The sequence below is a fragment of the Condylura cristata genome, unplaced genomic scaffold (assembly GCF_000260355.1).
Source record: "Condylura cristata isolate star-nosed mole 26May11 unplaced genomic scaffold, ConCri1.0 scaffold00015, whole genome shotgun sequence".
NCBI classification, from domain to species: Eukaryota; Metazoa; Chordata; class Mammalia; order Eulipotyphla; family Talpidae; genus Condylura; species Condylura cristata.
In genome coordinates this window covers 32,335,337-32,357,778 of record NW_004567116.1, presented here as the reverse complement: position 1 = coordinate 32,357,778, position 22,442 = coordinate 32,335,337, and the positions used below count along the sequence as shown (strand labels likewise).

Below are 22,442 nucleotides of genomic sequence, written 5' to 3'. Positions count from 1 at the left end.
TTAATGAAGCTTTTCATTCTTTGTGTAAGAGTTGCTGTTTGAAAAGTAGATTTTCTTTTTTAAAGATTTCTTTATTTATTCATACAGAATTGGGGTACAGGCCAGAGATGCGGAGGGTGAGAGGATTCACCAGGGACAGAGTGGGGAGCAGAACAGGCAGATCTACAAAGTACACTGCTGAGGGGAGCAGTGGATGGGCCAGGAGAGGTCTGCCTCGCCATGTGGTCACCTCCGGAGCAGGCGGGGATTGAACTCATGCAGAAGTGGCTTAAGCTTCTTAGTGCAATGCTTTAACCTGCTGCATCACCAGGGAGGGCCCTGAAAAGTAGATTTTGAGTGGTATGATTGCGTCAGTCATCATACTTCAGGCCTTAATGAAGCTTTTCATTCTTTGTTTAAAAGTTGCTGTTTGAAAAGTAGATTTTGAGTGGTATGATCTAACCTCCAATGAAGCCAAGTTCGTGATAGATGTTATGGTGTAGTTATATTGAGGTTCACTTAGGGATTTTGCATCCCATAGATAGTGTTACACCTTTTTAAAAAATTGAACCCTAAAATATTCACTAATTTGATAGATAACTCGTTTTTTTCTTTTTTTAGCGGAAGTCCGATTAGGAATGGGCCATTGCTTTGTGAAACTTAACAAACTGGAGAAAGCTCGTCTAGCGTTTAGCAGAGCTCTGGAACTCAATTCCAAATGTGTGGGTGCATTGGTTGGACTGGCTGTTCTAGAACTCAACAATAAAGAGGTATGACAGTGAAAAAATTATCTAGCTTCTGATTACTAATTTGTAAGTCCTGTGGTCTCTTACCTGAAACTCCAGAGTAATTTAAAAATCAAGATTTCATATTATAAAGATATAATGTGGTAACTGCATTGCATAATACCCCTATAACTGGGGTATTTTTCTATGACAAAATAAGTGATTAGTTCCACTAATAGGAAAGCTTCACAGTTCAGGTAAAGTTTTACCATCAAATGAACTTTCTCCAAGATTGCCAAAACTTGGTTTTTTAAGAGGTTTTTGGATTTCATGGTTTCAAATTGTAGACTATGAATATAAATGTTGAGAATTCTTTCCATTCAAGTAACAACACACTACAGTGGGGTGTTTTATTGTCCACTAAATCAGCTGTGGCTTTACTGTTGACTAAATCAGTTGTCTGTGGTCTGGACTAGGTACCACTATATCATCAGACCCAGGATTTTATTTCTTTCTGTTAACATGTAGCCTTTCTTTTTCATGTCTCTTACCTCATAGTACAAGAAAGCTGCTGGATCTCAAAGTATCTCATTATTACAAAGGAAGGGAGGCAAGAAAGTATAAATGACTTTGTTTTAGAAAAGTTCAATCCTGTGCTGAGGAGGAAGCCCCCCAAGTGTATATTGTCTAGACAGGACTGCAGGGTTTCTTAGCTTCAGCACTGTTGACATTTTGTACTATATAACTATTTGTTAATCAGGAATTTCTATTTACTGTAGATTCTTAGCAGCATCCCTGACCTCTGACCACTAAATGCCTGCACATCTCCCCAGTTACTAGAACCAAAAATGAAATTGTCACCCTTCCTCCCTCTTGAGAACCATTACCTTAGACAAATCTCAAGAGAAGGGGATTAGACTATGTTGACAGGTTTAGATCAATCAGGATTCATCCCTTGGGATTGGAGAAAAGGGGGAAAGGAACTTCCCTTCCATAGGCAGCAAAGTCTTTTTCTGTTATCAGGGTAATGCGAGTGGGGGCCTAAGTAGTTGTTGAGTAATCCACAAACATCTGCCACATCAGGAAGACAGCTAGGATTAATAAAAGCAGTGTGGCTCTTTATGTGAGGTTGGGAAGTGGCAACTAATAAAGTAGATAAATCGCAAGTAGAAGCTGAAAAAATAAGTCACAGTAACAGCAACAACAAAAACCAAGAAAGATTAAAAGGCAAATTGTAATACAAATATTTTTAAATCTTAGAGCACAGCAATATGAAACAGTCTGCAGCCTCTATAGCACAAGTTCAGTTCCCTGGCCAGGGAGATAACCCAGATGGTGTGACAGACCTCTTCTGACCCACCCACTGCTCCCCTCAGCATTGTATTTCAGTACATCTGCCTGTTTTGCACCCCACTCTGTCTCACACACACAGCCCCCCTCCACACACATACACACACACACACACACCCCTCTGGTCAATACCCCAGATCTTTTTGTTATTTTAAGATTTACTTATTTATGCATATAGAACTGGAGTATAGGCCAGAGATACAGGGACAGTGAGAGGATCCACCAGAGACAGACCCAGGAGCAGAACAGGCAGATTGACAAAGTAAGCTGCTGAGGGAAGCAGCAGGCAAGACAGGAGAGGTCTGCCGCACCATAGGGATCACATCTCTGTGGCCGGGAATCAAACTCTCACTGAAGTGGCTGCAGCTGGCTTTGCAGTGCTGTGCTTTAACCTACTGCACTATCTAGAAGGGCTCCATGCCCCAGTTCTTATATGCATAAATAAATAAATCTTTAAAAAAGAAATCTTAAAGGCTTCCAGTTCATGTCACATTTACAAAAGCACAAACTATTAACTTTCTCAGTCCAAAGCCTGGAGCAGAAATGAACAAAAAATATGTGAAACTCATTATTAAACTATAGCCTATAAGAACCGCTACAGAGATAGGGAAAGAAACTGGGGAGAGGAAAGCCAGCATCTACATGTAGTTACACATGTAGAAACATGATTATTATCTTAACAAAAATAATCAGAATGAGATTTATAGCATATGCATACATATACAGATCACACTAAAGTGGATGGTTTTGAATAGATGGGAATTAGAGGAAGAAATTAAGAAAGAAGAAAAATATAAAATTGACTCATTAATAAAGATAACTCAAGCCAATAACCATTAAGGAAATTGATTCAGTAATTGCCTAGGGTATCTTTAAGTTTTACTAAATCTTCAAGAAACAGATAATCCTTACCTAATTCAAACTTTCAGAGATGTGAAAATCAAAGAATACTTCAGGTTACTTTTTTTTAAAATGAAGATATGTAATCTTAATTCTACAAAGGCAAAAGGGAAAGAAAATGTACTAGGCAGATTGTGTTTGTGAAGGTATGTGTAAGACAGCAGCCCCATAGCAATCAAGAAGAGCTTATTCCAGGAATATAAAGACATTTCAGCATTGGAAATATGTTACTCTATATCATCAAGAACATACTGAAACCTAAAGAGAAAACAACATGACTATCTAGGTACAAAAAAAAACATTCTGAGAAAATTCATTGTCATTCTTTTCTAAAATAGAAGGTGTTACAGAGACACTATCTTTTGGTAGCATTTTCACTGAAATAGATCGTTGTTTCTAACAACAGTATTCCAGTTTTATTCTGGTCATAGGCAGAGATCCTATGAATACAATAGTTTCTAGAGAATCTGCTGATCTGATTTAAACTACTTAAGTAACGGGGTGGGGAGGGGAGGAGGGAAATGCATGGGACTATGGTGGTGGTACACGGGTGATTTGGTGATGGGAAACCCGCGGGGATTACAATCGAGATGGAAAAAAAAATGTGCAAAATGATGTAAAAATAAACTTTTGTAATAATTAAATAAAATAAAATAAAATAAACTACTTAAGTGAGAATCAAGGCCCAAAATAGTTTGAATAACACAAAGAGTTATGGTGAGAGCCTATGAAGCTATAGTGATAAAGCTAGTGTGATTTTAGTGCAAGGTTACAGAAAGGTAGACCAATAGAACAGGAGAGCTTAGACCGACAGAGATAGAGGTAGAAAGTCACAGATAGTATAATCAGCCAGTAGACAATTACTAATTAAACTTTATGTCCCTACTCAAAACAAATAATCAATTACACGTGCATTAAAGGCTAAGAAAAATAAAGTTAAACTTTTAGAAGATAATGTGTGAGTATTGATCCATGCTACAACAGGCATGCACCTTTAAACATTAGGCTTTAAAAAAGTATGCCAAGGGTTCTTCCTGTAGTGCAGCTGGTTAAAGCACCATATTGTGGAGCTCTCTGAGGGCACTGCAGCACAAATTCAGTCCCAGCCTGGTAGCTGACCCACATGGCACAGCAGACCTCTCCTGTCTCATCCGCTGCTCCCCTCTGCAATGTATTTATTTCAGTCACCCCACTGGTTGTTCCCCAGTCTGTCTGGTGAATCCTCTCACCCCTGCACCTTTGACCTGTACCCCAGTTCTTGTATGCATAAATATTTTTTTAATTTAAATTTAAATTATGCTAAATGAAAGAAGCCAGTCACAAAAAACTTTAGTATGATCCCAGTTATATGTAATGTTCAGAATAGGTAGATCTGTAGAGACAGAAAGCAGATTAGTAGTAGCCGAGGGTTGGGAGTAGAGGGGATTCAGGACAGTGTTGGAGTTGTAGATCAGTGGAAAATGACTGCTAATCAGCATGGACTTTTTTATTTTTTAATTTTTAAAATATTTACTTTATTTATTTATGTATACAAGAACTAGGGTGTAGACCAGAGATGTGGGGAATGAGAGGATTCCCCAGAGACAAAGTGGGGAGCACCAGGCAGATCCACTGAAATACACTGCTGAGGGGAGCTGCAGGCAAGACAGGAGAGGTCTGCCGCACTACATGGGCCAGCTTCCTTGCCTCATATTGAATTGTGCTGCAGTGACTGCCTATGGCTTCATAGTACTGTGACTTAACCCCTGTGCCACCAGAGAGACCTGGGCTTTCTTTTTATAACAATGAAAAAGTTCCTAAATTAGATTGTGGTGGTTGGTTGTGTAACTCTCTGAACATGCCAGAAAAGCTAAGTTGTTTACTAGTAGGTGAATAGTGTGTAAGCTATACCTCAACAAGACTTTTAAAATGCTGTGCTTTACAGTATTTTCTGTTCCTTGTCTTAGAGATCATCGCTGAAATATTTATAACTGTGTTATCAAGTATTTTTGTTACAAGTACCCAGTATCAGAGGGCAGGAAATGCTTCCTCCTAGGGCTGCTTCTGCAATTAAGTTTGCTAAGAAAACTAAACAGTGTAACTATTTGAAATGATGCTGAAAACATACTAAAATAAAGGTATTTTAGAATACAAACACACACATACATACATACACACATACGTTTTACATATGTGCGTATATATGACCTTATTTCTTTAGACTATAAAAAAAACTTTTTGGAAAGTGTTAATTAATGTTATCCTTAATTCTGCCACTTACTTTCTTTTAGGCTGATTCCATCAAGAATGGTGTCCAACTTCTTTCCCGAGCCTATACTATTGATCCTAGTAACCCTATGGTATTGAACCACTTGGCAAATCACTTTTTCTTCAAAAAGGTAAGAAAAGTAATTTATTATCCTGGTTTTTGTTTTTCTGTACTGCAATTGATACTTTATTCTTTTAACTTGGAAAGAAATTTGAAAATGTCATTTTTTCAAATGAGTGTTTGTATTAACTATCTGAGTGTGGGTACTTTATGTATTGACCTTTGTTGTACCCAGCACTGTGATAGGGATGCAGAGATCAAGCAAGATGTGGCTTGTGCACTCAAGCAATTCAGTTTCATAGAAAATACAGACATGTAAACAAATGTAAATGTTAAAAATAAAAGTTCCTAACCTGCTGTGGCAGAAAATTGAAAGAGGAAGTGGTTATGAAAGGTTTTCATCAAGAAAGAAAAAGCTCTTGAACTAGGTTTTTATGAGGAAGTTACTAGGTCGTTAAACGCAGTCTGTGAAATAATAATAGTATTTTGGATTAGTAAGAATGTAGCTTGTGGGTTTATGGCAGGTAGTTCTTTGGATGCACATAGGAATATTTGTTATAAGAAGTTTGGATCTACTTATAGGCATCAAGAAGTCTTTGAGATTTTTATTTTTGCACTTTGATCATGATAAAAAATTTTTAATTGCCACTAATCCTATAGAAGCAATTATTTTTTTAGCTTTCTTTAAATACTAAATCCAAAATTTCATTGGAAAAATTCCTACACAGTGAGCAAAAACGTTTAACCTGTCATGTCAAAACCATGTACCAAATTATACTAAGAATTTAAAACTAGTTAAATAGCAATTTAGGTTCAAGTTTACCAAACTCTGACAATCCTTATTTATATATAGTAGGTACTGTGTTGTTAAAATCATTAGTGCTTACTAAGTGCCAAAAACACTTAAAAAGTGCTTTCTATGAATTTACTTATGTATTGTTCAACAATCGTAAGAGGTTTTATTAGTAGTATACCCATTTTGTGGGTGAATGATTGAGGCAGAACTGCTAGTTTTAGGTCACACAGCTATATAAAACACAAAGCTGGGCCCTCCATGGTGGCACAGCAGGTTAAAAGCACAGCACTAAGAAGCTAAAGCCACTTCAGCATGAATTTAGCCCGGAAGTGACCACATGGTGCAGCAGACTTCTCCTGACCTGCCCACTATTCCCCTCAGCAGTGTACTTTGTTGATCTGTCTTTTCTGCTCCCCATTCTGTCTCTGGTGAATCTTCTCACTGCCCCTGCTCCTCTGGCCTGCACCCTAGTTCTGTATACATAAATAAGTAAATCTTAAAAAAAAAAAAAAAAAAAAAAACACAAAAGCCATGTTTTACCCACTTTGGCTTTAGAAGCATACTTCCCTTTTATAATGAATTATTGATTCATCTATTATACTAAAAGGGCATTAACTAAAAAGGCGATAGTGAGAAGTTGGAAATGTATCTTATAAGCAAATGAAATATTACTGTTTAAGATGTGAAATAATTACATGAGCTAATTTGGTTATTATTGAAAAAACAGAGGACTGATTTTTAAATACTTGACTGCAAGGTTTCCCCTGCTGTATGAAAGTAGAACATTCCAATTTGTTATGTCTTGGTAGATTATTTTGAGAATCTGGGAATGTTCAAAAATTTTTCCATACAGATGAATAGTAATAGCATTCCCAGACCCAAAAAAACCTGCCAAATCATACCAAATGGGAGCCTTCTGTTTTTATATAGCAGGAGAAATGTGTATCTAATAATCAGTGCTCACAGTTGTTAGCACAGCTTCCTTGAATCAAATGAGAAATGTTCAACATTTAATTTTCAGTTCTAGTTGCCCTTCCACTACTAAAAGACTTGCCTGCACTTAATATGGTATAGACAGAACCTTGTAGATGGCATAAATGAAATATGTAAGTCAAGCTAAATCAGTGTGTTAGCTATGATCAGGTGGTAAGGGTTATCTTGCACTGAATTTATGTCTTTAATGTTTACAGAGCATGTTTACATATATTTTTCTCAGTTTGTCATGACACCTGCCCTAAGAGGTAGGGAAGATATTTCTATTTGCCTTTTATTCTCTGCCCACTACACTTCACTCCCCTCTCCTACAGAAGAATAACTTGGCCAGGAAGAAAAGGTAGTAAGATCCCAGACACTTTAATAGTTTTAAGTAGTAAAGTGGGTTTAGAGAGGGGGCCTATCTTGACAACTAGAGTAATTAGCATAGACCTCCAGAAAGAGCTAAGAGTTGATTAAATCCAACATTGGATTCTTATCCTCATCCCAGTGAAAAGTATAGAAATTTAGCTAAAATGTTGTTAAAAATGTAGAGTTTGAGCATCTGGTTTAAATTCAGGCATCACCATTTATATACTTGTATGGCTTTCGCAAATAAATTTACTTCCTTCAACTTAAATTACCTAGCTTGTAAAAATGCCCATTTTAGAGGATTTGCTAGGTGGTAGTTGGGAATAAATGTAATATGCACCTGAGTATTTAACCTGTGGGAAATAGTTATTGTTTAACTATAACCACATCATTATTCTTAATGTTTAAAAAAAAAAAAAAGGCCAAAACCAAAACTGACCTCTGACCAAACAAAAACCACTTGAGACCAAATTTCTAGTCAAGTGAATTTTTTTTCTTTTTGTGAATTGTTTTTAAAGTACTTTTTTTTTTTTTTAAATACATTCTTTTTAAGGCTCTATAAACTCTACTTTGAGATTCCCAGAAGGTGGTTGAGCAATACAATGAAAGTCAGGTCTGTAGGAAGGTCATTTAGGACCTGGTAGGAAGGTCACCAATGTATATGTTCAAATAGAACTGGGTTCAAATGCAAGCCCTGACACTTGTTACCTTATATGAAAAAAACATTTCCTTTGGACTAAAAAAAAAGGCTAAAATCATATTCTAACATTTCCACCATAGACAAGCACACTTCACTTCGCTAAGCCTCTATGTCCCTATCAATAATAAAAACTTTTCAGGTTTTTTTTTTTTTTTTAATTGAGATGAGAGTCTGTAAGCACTGTAGATAGAATAGTATTTGGAACATAGTTGTTCTCAATAAAGTATAGCTCCTATCATTACTGTTAATGAAGATTTACCTTCTTTTAAGTTTTCTCATCACAAAAGTAGTGCTATTAATACCTCAAAGAATCATTGTGGGTAGTAATGTATAATAGGCAGATGTGCAGTACTGGGTAAATGAGTTCTCCCATCTCCTGCATTTATCAGAAAGGAAGAAGAATAAAAAAAAAATTATTTGTAATCCTGTCTGCTATTACTATTAAATCAGCTAACAAAGTTTTTAGATGAAATTTGAGGAAATCTTATGATTAAGACTGTTAGAGTCATTTGAATTCACTCAGTTGATGTTTGTGTCTTCATTGTGCAGGATTATAGTAAAGTCCAGCACTTGGCTCTTCATGCATTCCACAACACAGAGGTGGAGGCAATGCAAGCAGAAAGTTGCTATCAGCTGGCTAGGTCATTCCATGTTCAGGTAAGATAATTTATACTTTCTTCACATAATGTAATTATTTTGTTTTATCTCTGGTTTTTCAAGTCTTTACAAACTTTTTTATGTATTATCTACTCTGTATAATTTTCATTTTTTAGGAGGATTATGACCAAGCTTTCCAATACTACTATCAAGCCACACAATTTGCCTCATCTTCTTTTGTGCTGCCATTTTTTGGCTTGGGACAAATGTATATTTATCGAGGAGACAAAGAAAATGCATCTCAGTGCTTTGAGAAAGTTTTAAAAGCTTATCCTAATAATTATGAAACTATGAAAATTCTTGGCTCTTTGTATGCTGCCTCAGAAGATCAAGAAAAACGAGATATTGCCAAGGTACAGTTTTTAAAAAATCTTAATTATTGTCTGTCGGCTATCCCTAGATTCTCACTTCTCATTTCTTGGTATTGCTAGTGTAGATATGATAGAGGCAGCTTTATTAGATGAGCTTGATCTAGTTGAATAACAGTGGATTTATTAAACTGTCACTTTAATTTTGGCAACCCTTAGATGATCAGCTTAATGATCTCTTTAATCCCAGGGCCATTTGAAGAAGGTCACAGAACAGTATCCTGATGATGTTGAAGCTTGGATTGAATTGGCACAGATCTTAGAACAGACTGATATACAGGTATGGCCATAGTGCTTTTCATTTCCCACTTGATGTGCTTTTTCTAAACCTGGTGTAATGTTCCTCATCTTCATTTTGACTTCGTTCTGTCCCCCATAAAATACAGGGTGCCCTTTCAGCTTATGGAACAGCCACACGGATCCTGCAGGAGAAAGTCCAGGCTGATGTTCCTCCAGAGATTCTAAATAATGTGGGTGCCCTCCACTTTAGACTTGGAAATCTAGGAGAGGCAAAGGTAGGAAAGTGGAAATATTTACATCTTTTATTCTATCAAGCACGTTTTAAATTGCAACAACTAAGTCTTTTAATACTGTGATTTTCTTTTCACAGAAATATTTTTTGGCATCACTAGATCGGGCAAAGGCAGAAGCTGAGCATGATGAACATTATTATAATGCTATTTCTGTTACAACATCATACAATCTAGCAAGGCTGTATGAAGCAATGTGTGAATTCCATGAAGCAGAAAAACTATATAAAAACATCTTACGAGAACATCCTAATTACGTTGACTGTAAGGATTTTAAACTTTTCAAAATGTATTAAAATTCCCATAGCTGCAGTAAAAATTTAGCCTGAAAACACTAGTGAAAAAATAAGTAGAACCAACAGTAAAAAACTTTGAAGGTTATTTTATTTCCTTTTCTTCAAGACAGATTTGTTGTCCAGATGCAGTTTGACTTATGCCAGAATATTTCATAGACTAGATTATCTTCAGTGTGTGAAGTGCCATATTAGACTTAACAACTTATCAGACTAACAACTCCTTGACATATTTGGTGATGGATTTACCTTTTTTAATGGTTCTACTGTGATTTCACTTAACACATTTTTCAGTGTTAGAATAGAGAGAAAGGATAGTATTTTTTCTTGAGTGATTACTGAAAATCCTACCTTGAGTTTTTGCAACTTAAATGTAAACTGAAAAGTCTTTAATTAAAACAAATTGATGTAATATATTTCTTTGAAGGTTACCAATCAAAGACCATGCATCTGGATGGTCCTGAGAACACATGTGATGTTTTAACTCTGTTCAAATCAGGAGCGACTAACTTGGCCCCTGTCACACTGATATGGATACAAGAGTGACTTATAATATTTTAGTTGAATGAATTTGAGTTGAGTTGAAAGGCAGTAATAACCTATTATTGATTTTTTTTTTTTAAAAAAAGGGTCATTTTCTGGAGAAAATAATTTCTGTTTGCTGGTACTTTTTTATTATGTAACTGGAAGAGCCGCTGCTGGAGCACGGTTTTTCTCTCTAGTAGCCCCGGCTCATCCATGTTTGCCCTATGACAAGTAGCTTTTTAAGAAAATAGTCAACAGTAGTATGCATTAGAAAGACATTAGGAGCAGGAAACAGCTCCAAGCTTTTTAAATAACTTACCTTGTGATAAGGATTTGGATCACTGGGAATGGAGTAGAAGAAATAATCAGTTATATTGATGCTTGATGTTTTTCACCTGTGAGACATTTCTGCTTATGATTAGCAAAATATAGTTGTTTCAAAAGTAGACTTGAAAGTTAAGATCCCTGTATCAATCTTTCAAATGTGCATTTTTAGGCTATTTGCGCCTCGGAGCCATGGCTAGAGATAAAGGAAACTTTTATGAAGCTTCTGATTGGTTTAAGGAAGCTCTTCAGATTAATCAGGTTGGTAGCATTAACTCTTCGGTTTCAAAAATAATTATTATACCTCTTTTCCCCCAGTAAATCAGTTTTTCCTTTTAATACCTATCATAATTCTCACCCTTTTTTGTTAACTTGTTAAAGATACTAAAGAGTACTAGAGTATAACAGTAATTAGCCATTGTAGAAAGATAATTAATCTCTTTGAATCCAAATCACAGAATTTGCTTCTTGATGTGTTCTCAGGACCATCCAGATGCATGGTCTTTGATTGGTAACCTTCATTTGGCAAAACAAGAGTGGGGTCCAGGGCAGAAGAAATTTGAGAGGATATTGAAACAACCATCTACACAGAGTGACACTTATTCTATGCTGGCCCTTGGCAACGTCTGGCTTCAAACTTTGCATCAGCCCACTCGAGATCGAGAAAAGGTGATCTTTTTGTCTCTCTAAAATAGAACTGTATGTTTGATTCTTATTGGAATTTTTAAAAATAATGTTTCTTTTTATAGGAAAAACGTCATCAAGATCGTGCTCTGGCCATCTACAAACAAGTACTGAGAAATGATGCAAAGAATCTGTATGCTGCGAACGGCATAGGTAATTATAAGATTTGGATAGCCGTAATGATTTGTGAAAGGAATGCTTTTGGAGGGATGTTTGTAGATCAGAATTTCTCTCTAAATGTAATAAAGACAGTTATTTTAAAACAGCTTTTAAAAAATAGTTCTTTGAAACCGGGGGGTGGAGAGGGAAATGCACGGGATTATGGTGATGGCACACGGGTGACTTGGTGATGGGAAACCCACGGGGATTATGATGTAAAAATAAACTTTTGTAAAATAAAAAAATAAAAAATAAAAAATAATTTTTTAAATTGTTAAAAAAAAATAGTTCTTGAGACCCTCCCTGGTGGCACAGCGGGTTAAAGCACTGCACTAAGAAGCTTAAGCCACGTTCACATGGGTTCGATCCCCGCCCCGGAGGAGATCCACATGGCAAGGCAGACCTCTCCTGACCCACCCGCTGCTCCCCTCAGCAGTGTACTTCGTCAGTCTACCTGTTCTGCCCCCCACTCTGTCCCTGGTGAATCCTCTCACCCTCCACATCTCTGGCCTGTACCCCCGTTCTGTATGAATAAATAAATAAATCTTTTAAAAAAAAAAATAGTACTTTGAGAGGAAAAGGCTTTAAAAATTTTTTTAAATTAAAAATTCAAAAGTAGGGCTTCTGGTGATCCAAGGAGTTAAGTCTTAGCACTATGAAGCTCTCTGCAGCCACTGTAGCATGAGTTCCATCTCTGGCCAGGGAGCCATCCCCATGGCACGACTCTCGCCCGCTGTTCCCCTCAGCAACGTATTTTAGTCAGTCGACCTGTTCTGTCACCACTCTGTCCCTAGTGATCCTCTCACCCCCCCTACACCTCTGGCCTGTACCCTAGTTCTTGTATGCATAAATAAATCTTTAAAATATATATTGAAAAATAAAAAGAATGTTTGTGAATCTTGTTATAAACTTAGGAGCTGTTTTGGCCCACAAAGGATATTTTCGTGAAGCTCGAGATGTATTTGCTCAAGTGAGAGAAGCAACAGCAGATATCAGTGATGTGTGGTTGAACCTCGCGCATATCTATGTGGAACAGAAGCAGTATATTAGTGCTGTGCAGATGGTAATGGCTTATCTTTCAAGATCTTTTTATAACATGGTCATCGTCAAATATTTGTTTTCTTAATCATTCTGGGCTTTCTTAGGGCAGCATGCACTTGTTGATACTGTGTCGAGGTTTATATTGTATAACTTTAAGGCCAGTTTTTGGTGTCTATACAGAGATGTAAGTCCTGGTTTCACAGGCCTTGGCCATTAATTGAATGCCTTGGTCAAAGGACTTCCTCTCTAAGCCAATTTCACTATCTGTAAAGGGGAGATAATTGTACATTAACATCATAAAATTTTATAAGGATACAGTATGAAAAGTATTTATTACTGTATTTGGCACAAATATGGCAAGCATATCAGTAAGTGACCAGTAGATGGTAGAATTTGATATTCATTTGCTAGTTTTACTTTATTGCACAGATTAAAAAAAACTGAGTTTAGAAAGGAAAAATGGCATCTCCATAGGGATAAAGTTTTATGATCAGAGAATTTTGTCACACTTAACCATATTTATTGAGTTCTTGAACTTGAAAGTAAAAACATACACTTGGCATCTTAAAGAGTAAAAATACTCTTATAGTCCTTGGGAATATTATGGTCAGATAAAGTAAGCTTCTGGTCAGCAGTAGAAAAGATCAGTCTAGGTTCTGGGAAGTGACTGTCTTTTTTTTTTTTTTTTTTTTTTAGAATTGGTATTATCACAGTATTCAGAATATTGGAAAGGTACTAGTCAGTTTACCTCATTGTGTTTTTAGAGATGGCCTTCATGACCTACCGGATGATTCTATGTTTTATAAATATATGTTAATTGTTAGGCATATTTAGGGACAAACTCTGTTGTTTCACATGAAAAAGCTCTTACCTATGATAAGATTTTATTGGTTTTACCAAGAAGTTAACAATCAAAACTGTAAGATTTATCATGTTCATCAACAGGTTTCACCATCCTTAAAGAAAGGTAATAGAAAGTTTTGAAAGGAGCCAAGTATGTGGCTTCTAGTAAGTGATCATTAAACTGATTCTACATAGTATTGCTAAAGATATGACAAACGCTCCAGTCTGTTTAGGCTGAACAATGATTTCAAGTTGAAAAACTATTTCAAATATCTAGTTTTTTTATTATTGATCAGTTTTTGATTTTGTGTAAATGTATTCTCAAATTCTTGAAATGATGCACAGAAGGTAAAATGCTTTTTCATATAGCATTAAAATCACTTGAAAATTGTTTAAAATGATGGTATTGTTCAATCCTGTTGTATTTTAGTTAATTTTTTCTTCTATCACAGTATGAAAACTGCCTCAGAAAGTTCTATAAGCACCAGAACACTGAAGTTGTGCTATATTTGGCCCGAGCCCTCTTCAAATGTGGCAAGTTACAGGAATGCAAACAAACTTTGCTGAAGGTGAAAAGAATTCGTTATTAGTCTTAGAGTTCTTTTAATTCATTATTATTCTTAGAGTTCTTGTTGTATTTTTTAAATTGCTTTATGCATGTTCACATACCTAACACTTTGAAATCCTTTTATGTCATCTGATCATATGAAAGCATTTGCTTTGTTTTTTATTTATAGGCCAGACATGTGGCACCTAGTGATACAGTTCTTATGTTTAATGTGGCCTTGGTCCTGCAAAGATTAGCTACCTCTGTCCTGAAAGATGAAAAGAGTAATCTGAAGGAAGTACTTAACGCTGTGAAAGAACTGGAGCTTGCACATAGGTAAAAATTCTTCATAAACAACCTTTGAAATGCTTACATCTCCAATAGTGCAGAAAATCACTTCCCACAAAGGAAATTGGAATCATTCCATCAATTTTTAAGCCAAAGCAGGCAACTGCCACCAGGTGGCGCAAAATCGTAACCAGACTTCTATCATATTTGTCCCTTGTAACGCGTGGACCCCTAGAACTGATTGGCTGCTTTTGCAGACTAGCCCTGGGTTTTTTCATTAATTTGATAATATTATGACCCAGGATTTTACACATAAATTTTTAGACTCTACGTATGGTGGTTTGACTTTGTTATACTAGTGTGTCTTTATGGAACATTAATTTACTTTGATGATTCAATCACATCTCTTAAATATTGCTTAATATGTTTATTCAGCTCATCTCAATAAACCTATTTATGTAAATGGATTTATTTGATAATTGAGTGGTGGTAAAATTAAAACCTGACATCTCTTCAACTTTTGCCTAACCTTATTTGAATTCTTACTTAAGCATTGCCTTACCTTGTAGTAAGTGTTTTCATGCCTAAGCCTCCTAACCTCAAATTTATAAATTTAATGTTTAGTAGTAAATACATGTTATTGGAATTGATTTTTGATTATTTTTTAATTTATTGATAACATCAGATATAACTTTGCTTATCTTAAATAACTTGTCTTTTATGCCATAAACATTTTGAATGGTATATTGATAAGCCTGCTTTTAAGTAAGTTGTGACATATATATAATCTTCCTGTTGTGATGGTAATCCTTTATGTATTACATAAGTAGTGTAAGTCAATTTATATGTAAGGCTTTTTTTTTTCCCCAGATAATTTATAGGGCAGATTAAAAATTGTAAAGGGCGCCTATTTCATTATAATTTTTTTTCCCAGTAAAGTACTTTGTTTTCCCATTCCATTTAGATACTTCAGTTACTTGAGTAAAGTGGGAGATAAAATGAGATTTGATTTGGCCCTTGCTGCTACAGAAGCCAGGTAATGTTACTCTTTACTGAAGATGATTTTGGACAAACCAGTGATACAGACTTGGGCTGGGAAGGTGACACAGTAGTGAAGAGGTTTCTGGCCCTCCAGGTGTCTGTCTTTTATACTCTTCTCTGAGACTCCCCTACCTGTCCCAAGACTTTCTCCTAAGGGCCCTTTCAGGAAATGCAGTAAAAGTGATTTAGAACAAGTTACTTAAGTTGTATGGAAAAATATTTTTCTATTTCACTACCATCAGGCTTGTGACCAGAATCACTAACTCTCTGTCTGGTTCACATGGAAATAATGTCAGAATTTTTTTTAGCTATGCTTTGGGAGAACATTTATAACTTGGAAACTTAACATAGTTGACAGTATTGTCTTATGAGAAACTAAGTTAAGTTTGCAATTAAGACTTCCCACAGAGATTAGCTAGTGTTCCCGCTCTATAACTTTTTTAGTTTGTATAAGAAAAAGAGACACTCTTGAGTTTTTTTATTTAAAGATTTATTTATTTGTGCATACAGAACCAGGGTACAGGCCAGAAGTTCAGGAGTGGTGAGAGGATTCACCAGAGGCAGAGTGGGGAGCAGAACAGGCAGATCGATAAAATACACTGCTGAGGGGAGCAGTAGGCAGGACAGGAGATGTCTGCTGCACCACATGGATCAACTCCCTGGCCAGGGATCACATTTGTGCTGAAGCTGCAGCTGGCTTCATAGCGCTGCAATTTGTGTTGCAGTTTAACCACTGTGCCACCAGGGAGGGCCCACTCTGAATTTTTTAACAAAAAGTATACTAACTGCATTCATGTTTATCTAAATCTGAAATGTTCTAGGCAATGTTCTGACTTACTGAGCCAGGCCCAGTACCATGTGGCCCGGGCACGCAAACAGGACGAAGAAGAGAGAGAGTTGCGGGCCAAACAAGAACAAGAAAAGGAACTATTAAGGCAGAAACTTCTTAAAGAACAGGTATTTATTGTGTTTTCAGTTACAGAATTAAAAAACTGTGTGCATCTGTATAGTTTGTGTATTTGAACAAAGGCCTTCTGATAGTAACCATGGGTTTTTTTCATCATAAGTATATTTTGATGAGGGTTTTTTTTTTTCTTATCCTTTTTTTCTCATAGGAAGAGAAACGTCTGAGAGAAAAGGAAGAGCAAAAGAAACTTTTGGAACAGCGTGCCCAGTATGTAGAGAAGACCAAGAATATTCTTATGTTTACTGGAGAGACTGAAGCAACAAAAGAAAAGAAAAGAGGTGGTGGCAGTGGACGGGTAAGATGTGATTCCTGATGACAGCAGTCCCTTTCTTTTGAAAAATAAAAATAATTAAATTTATTCAGTACTTATTTCTTACTTTAATTTTCTCCTTTACTGAGAGCAGTCTTCCAACAGAGAGTGTTTTAAATTTATCCAGGATTTAGAAATACATTCCATTGCTAGCTAAGTACACCTTACTTTATAATGATTTAAGTATTTCATTTTGCCATTTGAGATTCTCATCACTTTAAAATATGGGCCTTACCAGTTACCTCCTGCACATGACCTACTAATAGAGCCTTCATTTGTCACATGACTGGTAGGATCTGGCCTCTGTGTACACTTTGGTATTCCAGCCACATTCTACTGACCAGAAAAGAACTGACTGTATTCTGTTTGTATTCTTAGCGTTCTAAGAAGGGAGGAGAGTTTGATGAATTTGTCAATGATGACTCCGATGATGACCTGCCTATATCCAAAAAGAAGAAGAGAAGAAAGGGCAGTGGTAGTGAACAGGAAGGTGAAGAAGAGGAGGGTGGTGAGAGAAAGAAGAAAAAGAGGAGAAGGTATTATCAGTAACGTATTTTAAATAATCTTATAAAGGGGGCAAAAGACCACCCTCTACATCTTTTTTATGTTTAGAGTTTGCAGACACCTGTTAATCGCATGGTTTTCCCACACTGAATCCTTTGTTCCCTACTTCCTACTTTATTTCTAAAATAGACCACATTACAAAACCTTCTGAGTACTTGGAATTTCCCCATGACTTCACAGTTTTCCTTCTGAGAGCTGTGAGTTAGTCATGTTTGCTTTTCTTTCAGCTCAAGTTGTTTTATATATATATTTATATATATATATATATATATAAATGTGTACAATTTAGAATGAGAAAACCTGATGTGTCCACACAAACTATCCATGTGGAGTCTTAGAAAAGTCACTGCGCCTCATTTTCTTCTCTCTGTAGTAATGGTAATGCCCATGCAGAAAATGTAAATTCAACCTGCCCGCCATCTGCTGTTTAGATAAGTGGTGCCCTGCCTCTTTCTCATTTGGAGGTGCCCTTAGCTCTCCGTTCCCTCTGCCATGCTCCCTGACCAGGAACCCCCCCCAGTTGGTATTTCACCAACACTTGTTCTTTGCAGCACTTGGCTGACTGCACATAGGAATGGACCTGATGAATCCATTTGAACACAAACCTATGGAATTTACAATTGTGAACAGGACATTAATAGCAGGCCTGGAATGAGTAGTTGGGATGGAAGAAAGAGGAAAGAGGGGTTGAGATGTGGAGATTGCGTCTCTCTTTCATTACTCCACCAAGTGCAAGATTCAAGCTTATCTTAAATTATAAACAGGTTCAAAAACATTGCAGATGTCTTGGGGCAGACTTCTGACCCATGTGCAGCGAGAGTAAGTTATGGTGTCTGTTCTTAGGAGTTCATACTATACTTGAAGACAGAATATTAGAGAAAGGTATTCAGAATGAATAGTACATTGATGGCAAAGTTGACCTGAACTTAAGCATGAGTTAATCTGACAAACTTCTGTTACTGTTCACTGTTTCAGACCTCCAAAAGGAGAGGAAGGATCTGATGATGATGAAATGGAAAATGGCCCAAAACAGAAAAAACGCCGTCCACCGAGGGCAGAGAAGAAGAAGGCCGTAAGTTTATGTACTGTGGTTTTTCCCTCTACTTGTAAGCATAAGAGATTGTCACTCACTAGGATACATTCTTTTCCTGCAGCTTTTCTACTACAAATGCTTGCTTTTTAAGTTTGCTGTTTGATTGTATCATAATGCAAACCTAGTTTAACAAGATGGCCCAATGTAACAGTTTTAACTGAGCTGTTAAGTGTGATTTTCTTTCTTTAGCCTAAACCGGAACGTCTGCCTCCTTCAATGAAAGGAAAGATAAAGTCTAAAGCCATAATATCATCAAGTGATGATTCTTCAGATGAGGATAAACTTAAAATTGCTGATGAAGGGTAAGAATTTTTCCCTTGGCAAATTCTTCTAATGATGTGGGTAAACTGCAAGTGACGTTAGTCAGTTGGTCTGCTAGAAAAATGGACTTTTTCTTTCAAATAGGGAAACCAGACTTGAAAAATGGGAGGCAGGAGGAAGGGGAGATAGAAAGATAATTGAAAGTGGTCACTGTACCAGAATATCTTCTCTGCAGCTTCTTAAAAGTTTATTACTGGGAAAAATCTTAGCATACATCTTTTTCTGTTCCTGTCCTATTACGCTTGTCTCACAAAGAAGGATATCTATTTTAAATCTTAATTCTTCATCAGAATTAGTGGAAATTTCCTAGATGACATCCTCCTAAATAAAATGCATGACCATTGACTGTGAAAAGTGCTGTAAGTAGCCTAGTCTTGGTCACGTGAAAGTAAGGTCTTAACCTTCCTCTCTTACCAGGCAGTGGTGGCTTAGCTCTCTCTACCCCACTGGAGTGCTTATGTCCAGGACTCTCTAGCTCATACCCTACCTGATGAAGCAATATTTGATTTACTTGTCCTAAACTTGCCCTCCAACTTGAGGTGCCGCCCACTGGATTCTTAATACTATACTACATCATGTTCTTCTGATGTTTACCATTTCATTCATTCATTCAGTAAACATTTGGACAGTGAGTGCTAAGTGCTGGGGATATAGAGAATAAAAGACTTAGACCCTTCCTCCAAGGGATTTATTAAATATATTAGAGGGAATGGAGAATAACAAGTAAACCAAAATTCACATTATAGCGAGATAAGTGTTACCACCTACATTTTGCATTTATTCCTCTCCACAGACCATACTAATCTGGAGTTAAGGTAGTGGGGGTGGGGGGAAATTATAAGCACGGTTTTTTGTTAAAGAAAGGTATTTGATTTGGGTCTTCAAGGAGTAGAGTCCTGTTTGATTGGATGTAAGGTAGAGGTGAGAGAGGATAGCATATTGTGAGGGAGCTAAGGGTACTGTAGGGGCTTCGCCTCAGAGAATAGAGATATGTAGAGGATTGCCTATAAAAACTTGTCCCTTTTTTCTCTGAAGACACATTTTCCAGTTGCTTTTCCCCAAAATACTCTTCGGCCTTTGCCCCCAGAGTTAACCTCTGTTTGTTAGTGCATGCATGATCAGAGTAATGAACTGTGATTTTCAAAGATGTGTAGGCAGGAATGTCTAGTGAGAAGATGACCTGCTACCAAACTGACACCTGTTGTCAAAGCCAAGTTGATTTGAGCTGCTTGCATCAGTTAAACTTTGTCCTGACCTTTGGAAAATGTGTTTGCTTATTTGGAATAGAGTGAGTCGGACACTACCTTGTCCTGTGACCATTAGTTTTATACAGATTAAATATATAGTATCTTTGTCATAGTTGCTCCCCCTTTTCTCTCTGAGTGACCTGAGTTACATAACGTATGTCCAGATTTCTTCTTTCAGACTTAAGCACAAAGAGCCTGTTTTCAGTCTGCAGAAATGTTTTCAGTGTTGAGGAGAGTAATATTTTTCACCTCCCTCACCTAGACTGAAGATTGTAAAAATCAGTATTACTTTCCTGAAATCTTTGCCATAGAAGCCAAAACTGAGGTATATACCAGAGGACAGTGTCACCCTCTCCAAAGTTTGGGGGGTGGTATCTGTCACTGGGATTAAGGGGGTGTTCTTTGCTCCAGTGCCTCTAGATAGCCAACATTGCTATATTCAAGCACATAAAAGCACCATCTCCTTTTCCTTGCACCCAACAACTGGTAAATATAGAGGGGACTCAAACAAAAGTAAACAGCTGCAGAACCCTTGAGCCCCAGTTTCCCGCCTTCAGTAAGTCTAGCCATGGCGAAGGCCACTAGGATAGTAAGGATCCCCAGGACAGAAACGGTGACTTAGCTCGTCAGGTGTCTGATAGCACAAATAAGTAGGAAGGGGGCATCCCACACTTCCAGCCTTAGTAGAGGGCTAATTCTTTAGTTTCTACAGCCAAATGATAGCCTGGGCTCCATTTTTGCTGCTGTGTATTTGTTTATAAACAAATACTTTTCATATTTTTATACATAAATTTGGGACATGCTTCCATTTGATGAAAGGTACCTAATGTAAACCAATGAGTCATCCTTTACTGTGTATATTCTGTCTTACAACTCAAGTGTTTTAAGCTTTTTTATTGTGAAATACATCACATTTATTAAAAAGCACACAAAGCTAACGTCACAAAATGAACACTTCGATAAACACTGTCCAGGTCAAGAAACAGAACATTAAATGCCCTTAGTTTTGAAGAGCATGTTCTCTGCTTGTCCAAGCCCCAGATGCCCTGAGTCCCAGTATCTGACCTGTGCTTGTCTTTGCCAGACATCCCCGAAACAGCAACAGCAACAGTGACTCAGATGAGGGTGACCAGCAGAAGAGACATGCCTCTTCAGAAAGCGATTCTGATGAGAACCAGAACAAGTCTGGAAGTGAGGCTGGCAGTCCCCGCAGGCCACGAAGACAGCGCTCAGATGATGATTCAGACAGTGACCAGCCATCCAGGAAGAGAAGACCCTCAGGTTCGGAACAGTCTGACAATGAGTCTGTGCCGTCTGGGCGAAGCCGCTCAGGGGGCTCTGAGATGGACTCTCGTCCAGCTTCTCCAAGTGCTGAGTCTGATCGAGATTCAGAAAGAGGATCCGATAATGAGGGTTCTGGCCGTGGCTCTGGAAATGAATCGGAACCAGAAGGATCCAACAATGAGGCCTCAGATCGGGGCTCAGAACATGGGTCAGATGATAGTGACTAGGTTTTATTTCATAAATAAGTTCCATCTCTGGAGGCAACTTTTTTAATATATGAAAGCTGTGATTTAAAAAAAGGTTTCAGATGTTTAGTCAAACAGTTGTGAGTTTTTTTCTTAAGGCGATTTTTTTTCTAGCCATTTGTATATTACCAAGCCCCAGGAGACATTTCCTGTGCTAGAGTCCAGTATTTGAGTCTCTTATACAAATGAAGAAAGTGACTATTCTTCATTATGGTACAATGCCACCTATCGTATGTGAAAACTGCAGTAAAAATAAACCCAGATGCTAAATCATTCCTACAAAGGTTTGACTGAAACTGTGGAGGATGTCTCATCATCTTTGTATTTAAAGCAGCATACTGTTTGAATTTTTATTGCAATCTTTTACCAAGTGGTGCAAGAGACTTGGTATTAATGTCTGTTCCATTTTAAATTTAGATCAAGAATATTTTATTTTCTGGAGGAAGAGCTATCTACTGTATAATTGCACCAAAGTACAAACGAATGAAAGGTTTTCTTCAGTAGTATAACACTGCAGGCATGTAGATAAAATCACAAATATATAATTTGTTAGGTTGAAATAAGATGTGAAAAATTACTTTTCTGTTAGTAGAATGCAAAGAACTATCTAACCCACACAATAAAATCCGTTTACCAACTCTTTGGTAACTGTGTCCTTATTTTTTTTTCTTTGTATATGAAATTTTAGCATAATAAACTATGCAGATATTTGGAAGAACCTTAATCAGGCCAACCAAAGATGGTTTATTCAATGTAGAAATATGGAGGTTTTTTTTAAAAGATGCATAAAAACTAAGGTACTAGTGTATATTTTTATTTTCAGGTTCATTAACAATTCAAAAATAGTATTTTTATGTAGTGCTGTAGTTTGTAAAAGAACTGTAAGTAATACAGCCGATAAATGTAAAATAGGTATTAGATATTGGAAGTGCAGGCATAAAATGTCTTTCCTGTGCTGAAAAATATGGTGGAAAAGTTAAGTTCCTGGTCTTGAATGAATTCATATTTG

At 36.9% G+C, this 22,442-nt stretch overlaps 1 protein-coding gene across 1 annotated transcript in view; it reads left to right on the top strand.

The window, feature by feature from the left end:
- CTR9 (CTR9, Paf1/RNA polymerase II complex component) overlaps positions 1 to 22,071 on the top strand; it is a 28,831-nt gene extending 6,760 nt beyond the window's left edge. The window contains exons 6-25 of the mRNA XM_004683046.2: positions 601 to 749; positions 5,225 to 5,332; positions 8,652 to 8,759; positions 8,876 to 9,112; positions 9,318 to 9,407; positions 9,514 to 9,642; positions 9,738 to 9,921; positions 10,972 to 11,060; positions 11,283 to 11,468; positions 11,549 to 11,636; positions 12,557 to 12,705; positions 13,979 to 14,095; positions 14,264 to 14,409; positions 15,326 to 15,397; positions 16,224 to 16,359; positions 16,518 to 16,664; positions 17,058 to 17,215; positions 18,219 to 18,315; positions 18,526 to 18,638; positions 20,989 to 22,071. Coding sequence (XP_004683103.1) covers positions 601 to 749; positions 5,225 to 5,332; positions 8,652 to 8,759; positions 8,876 to 9,112; positions 9,318 to 9,407; positions 9,514 to 9,642; positions 9,738 to 9,921; positions 10,972 to 11,060; positions 11,283 to 11,468; positions 11,549 to 11,636; positions 12,557 to 12,705; positions 13,979 to 14,095; positions 14,264 to 14,409; positions 15,326 to 15,397; positions 16,224 to 16,359; positions 16,518 to 16,664; positions 17,058 to 17,215; positions 18,219 to 18,315; positions 18,526 to 18,638; positions 20,989 to 21,415 — 2,930 coding nt within the window. The 3' untranslated portion in view covers positions 21,416 to 22,071. The remainder of the gene's footprint in view (positions 1 to 600; positions 750 to 5,224; positions 5,333 to 8,651; positions 8,760 to 8,875; positions 9,113 to 9,317; positions 9,408 to 9,513; positions 9,643 to 9,737; positions 9,922 to 10,971; positions 11,061 to 11,282; positions 11,469 to 11,548; positions 11,637 to 12,556; positions 12,706 to 13,978; positions 14,096 to 14,263; positions 14,410 to 15,325; positions 15,398 to 16,223; positions 16,360 to 16,517; positions 16,665 to 17,057; positions 17,216 to 18,218; positions 18,316 to 18,525; positions 18,639 to 20,988) is intronic.
- Positions 22,072 to 22,442: the final 371 nt, after the last annotated feature.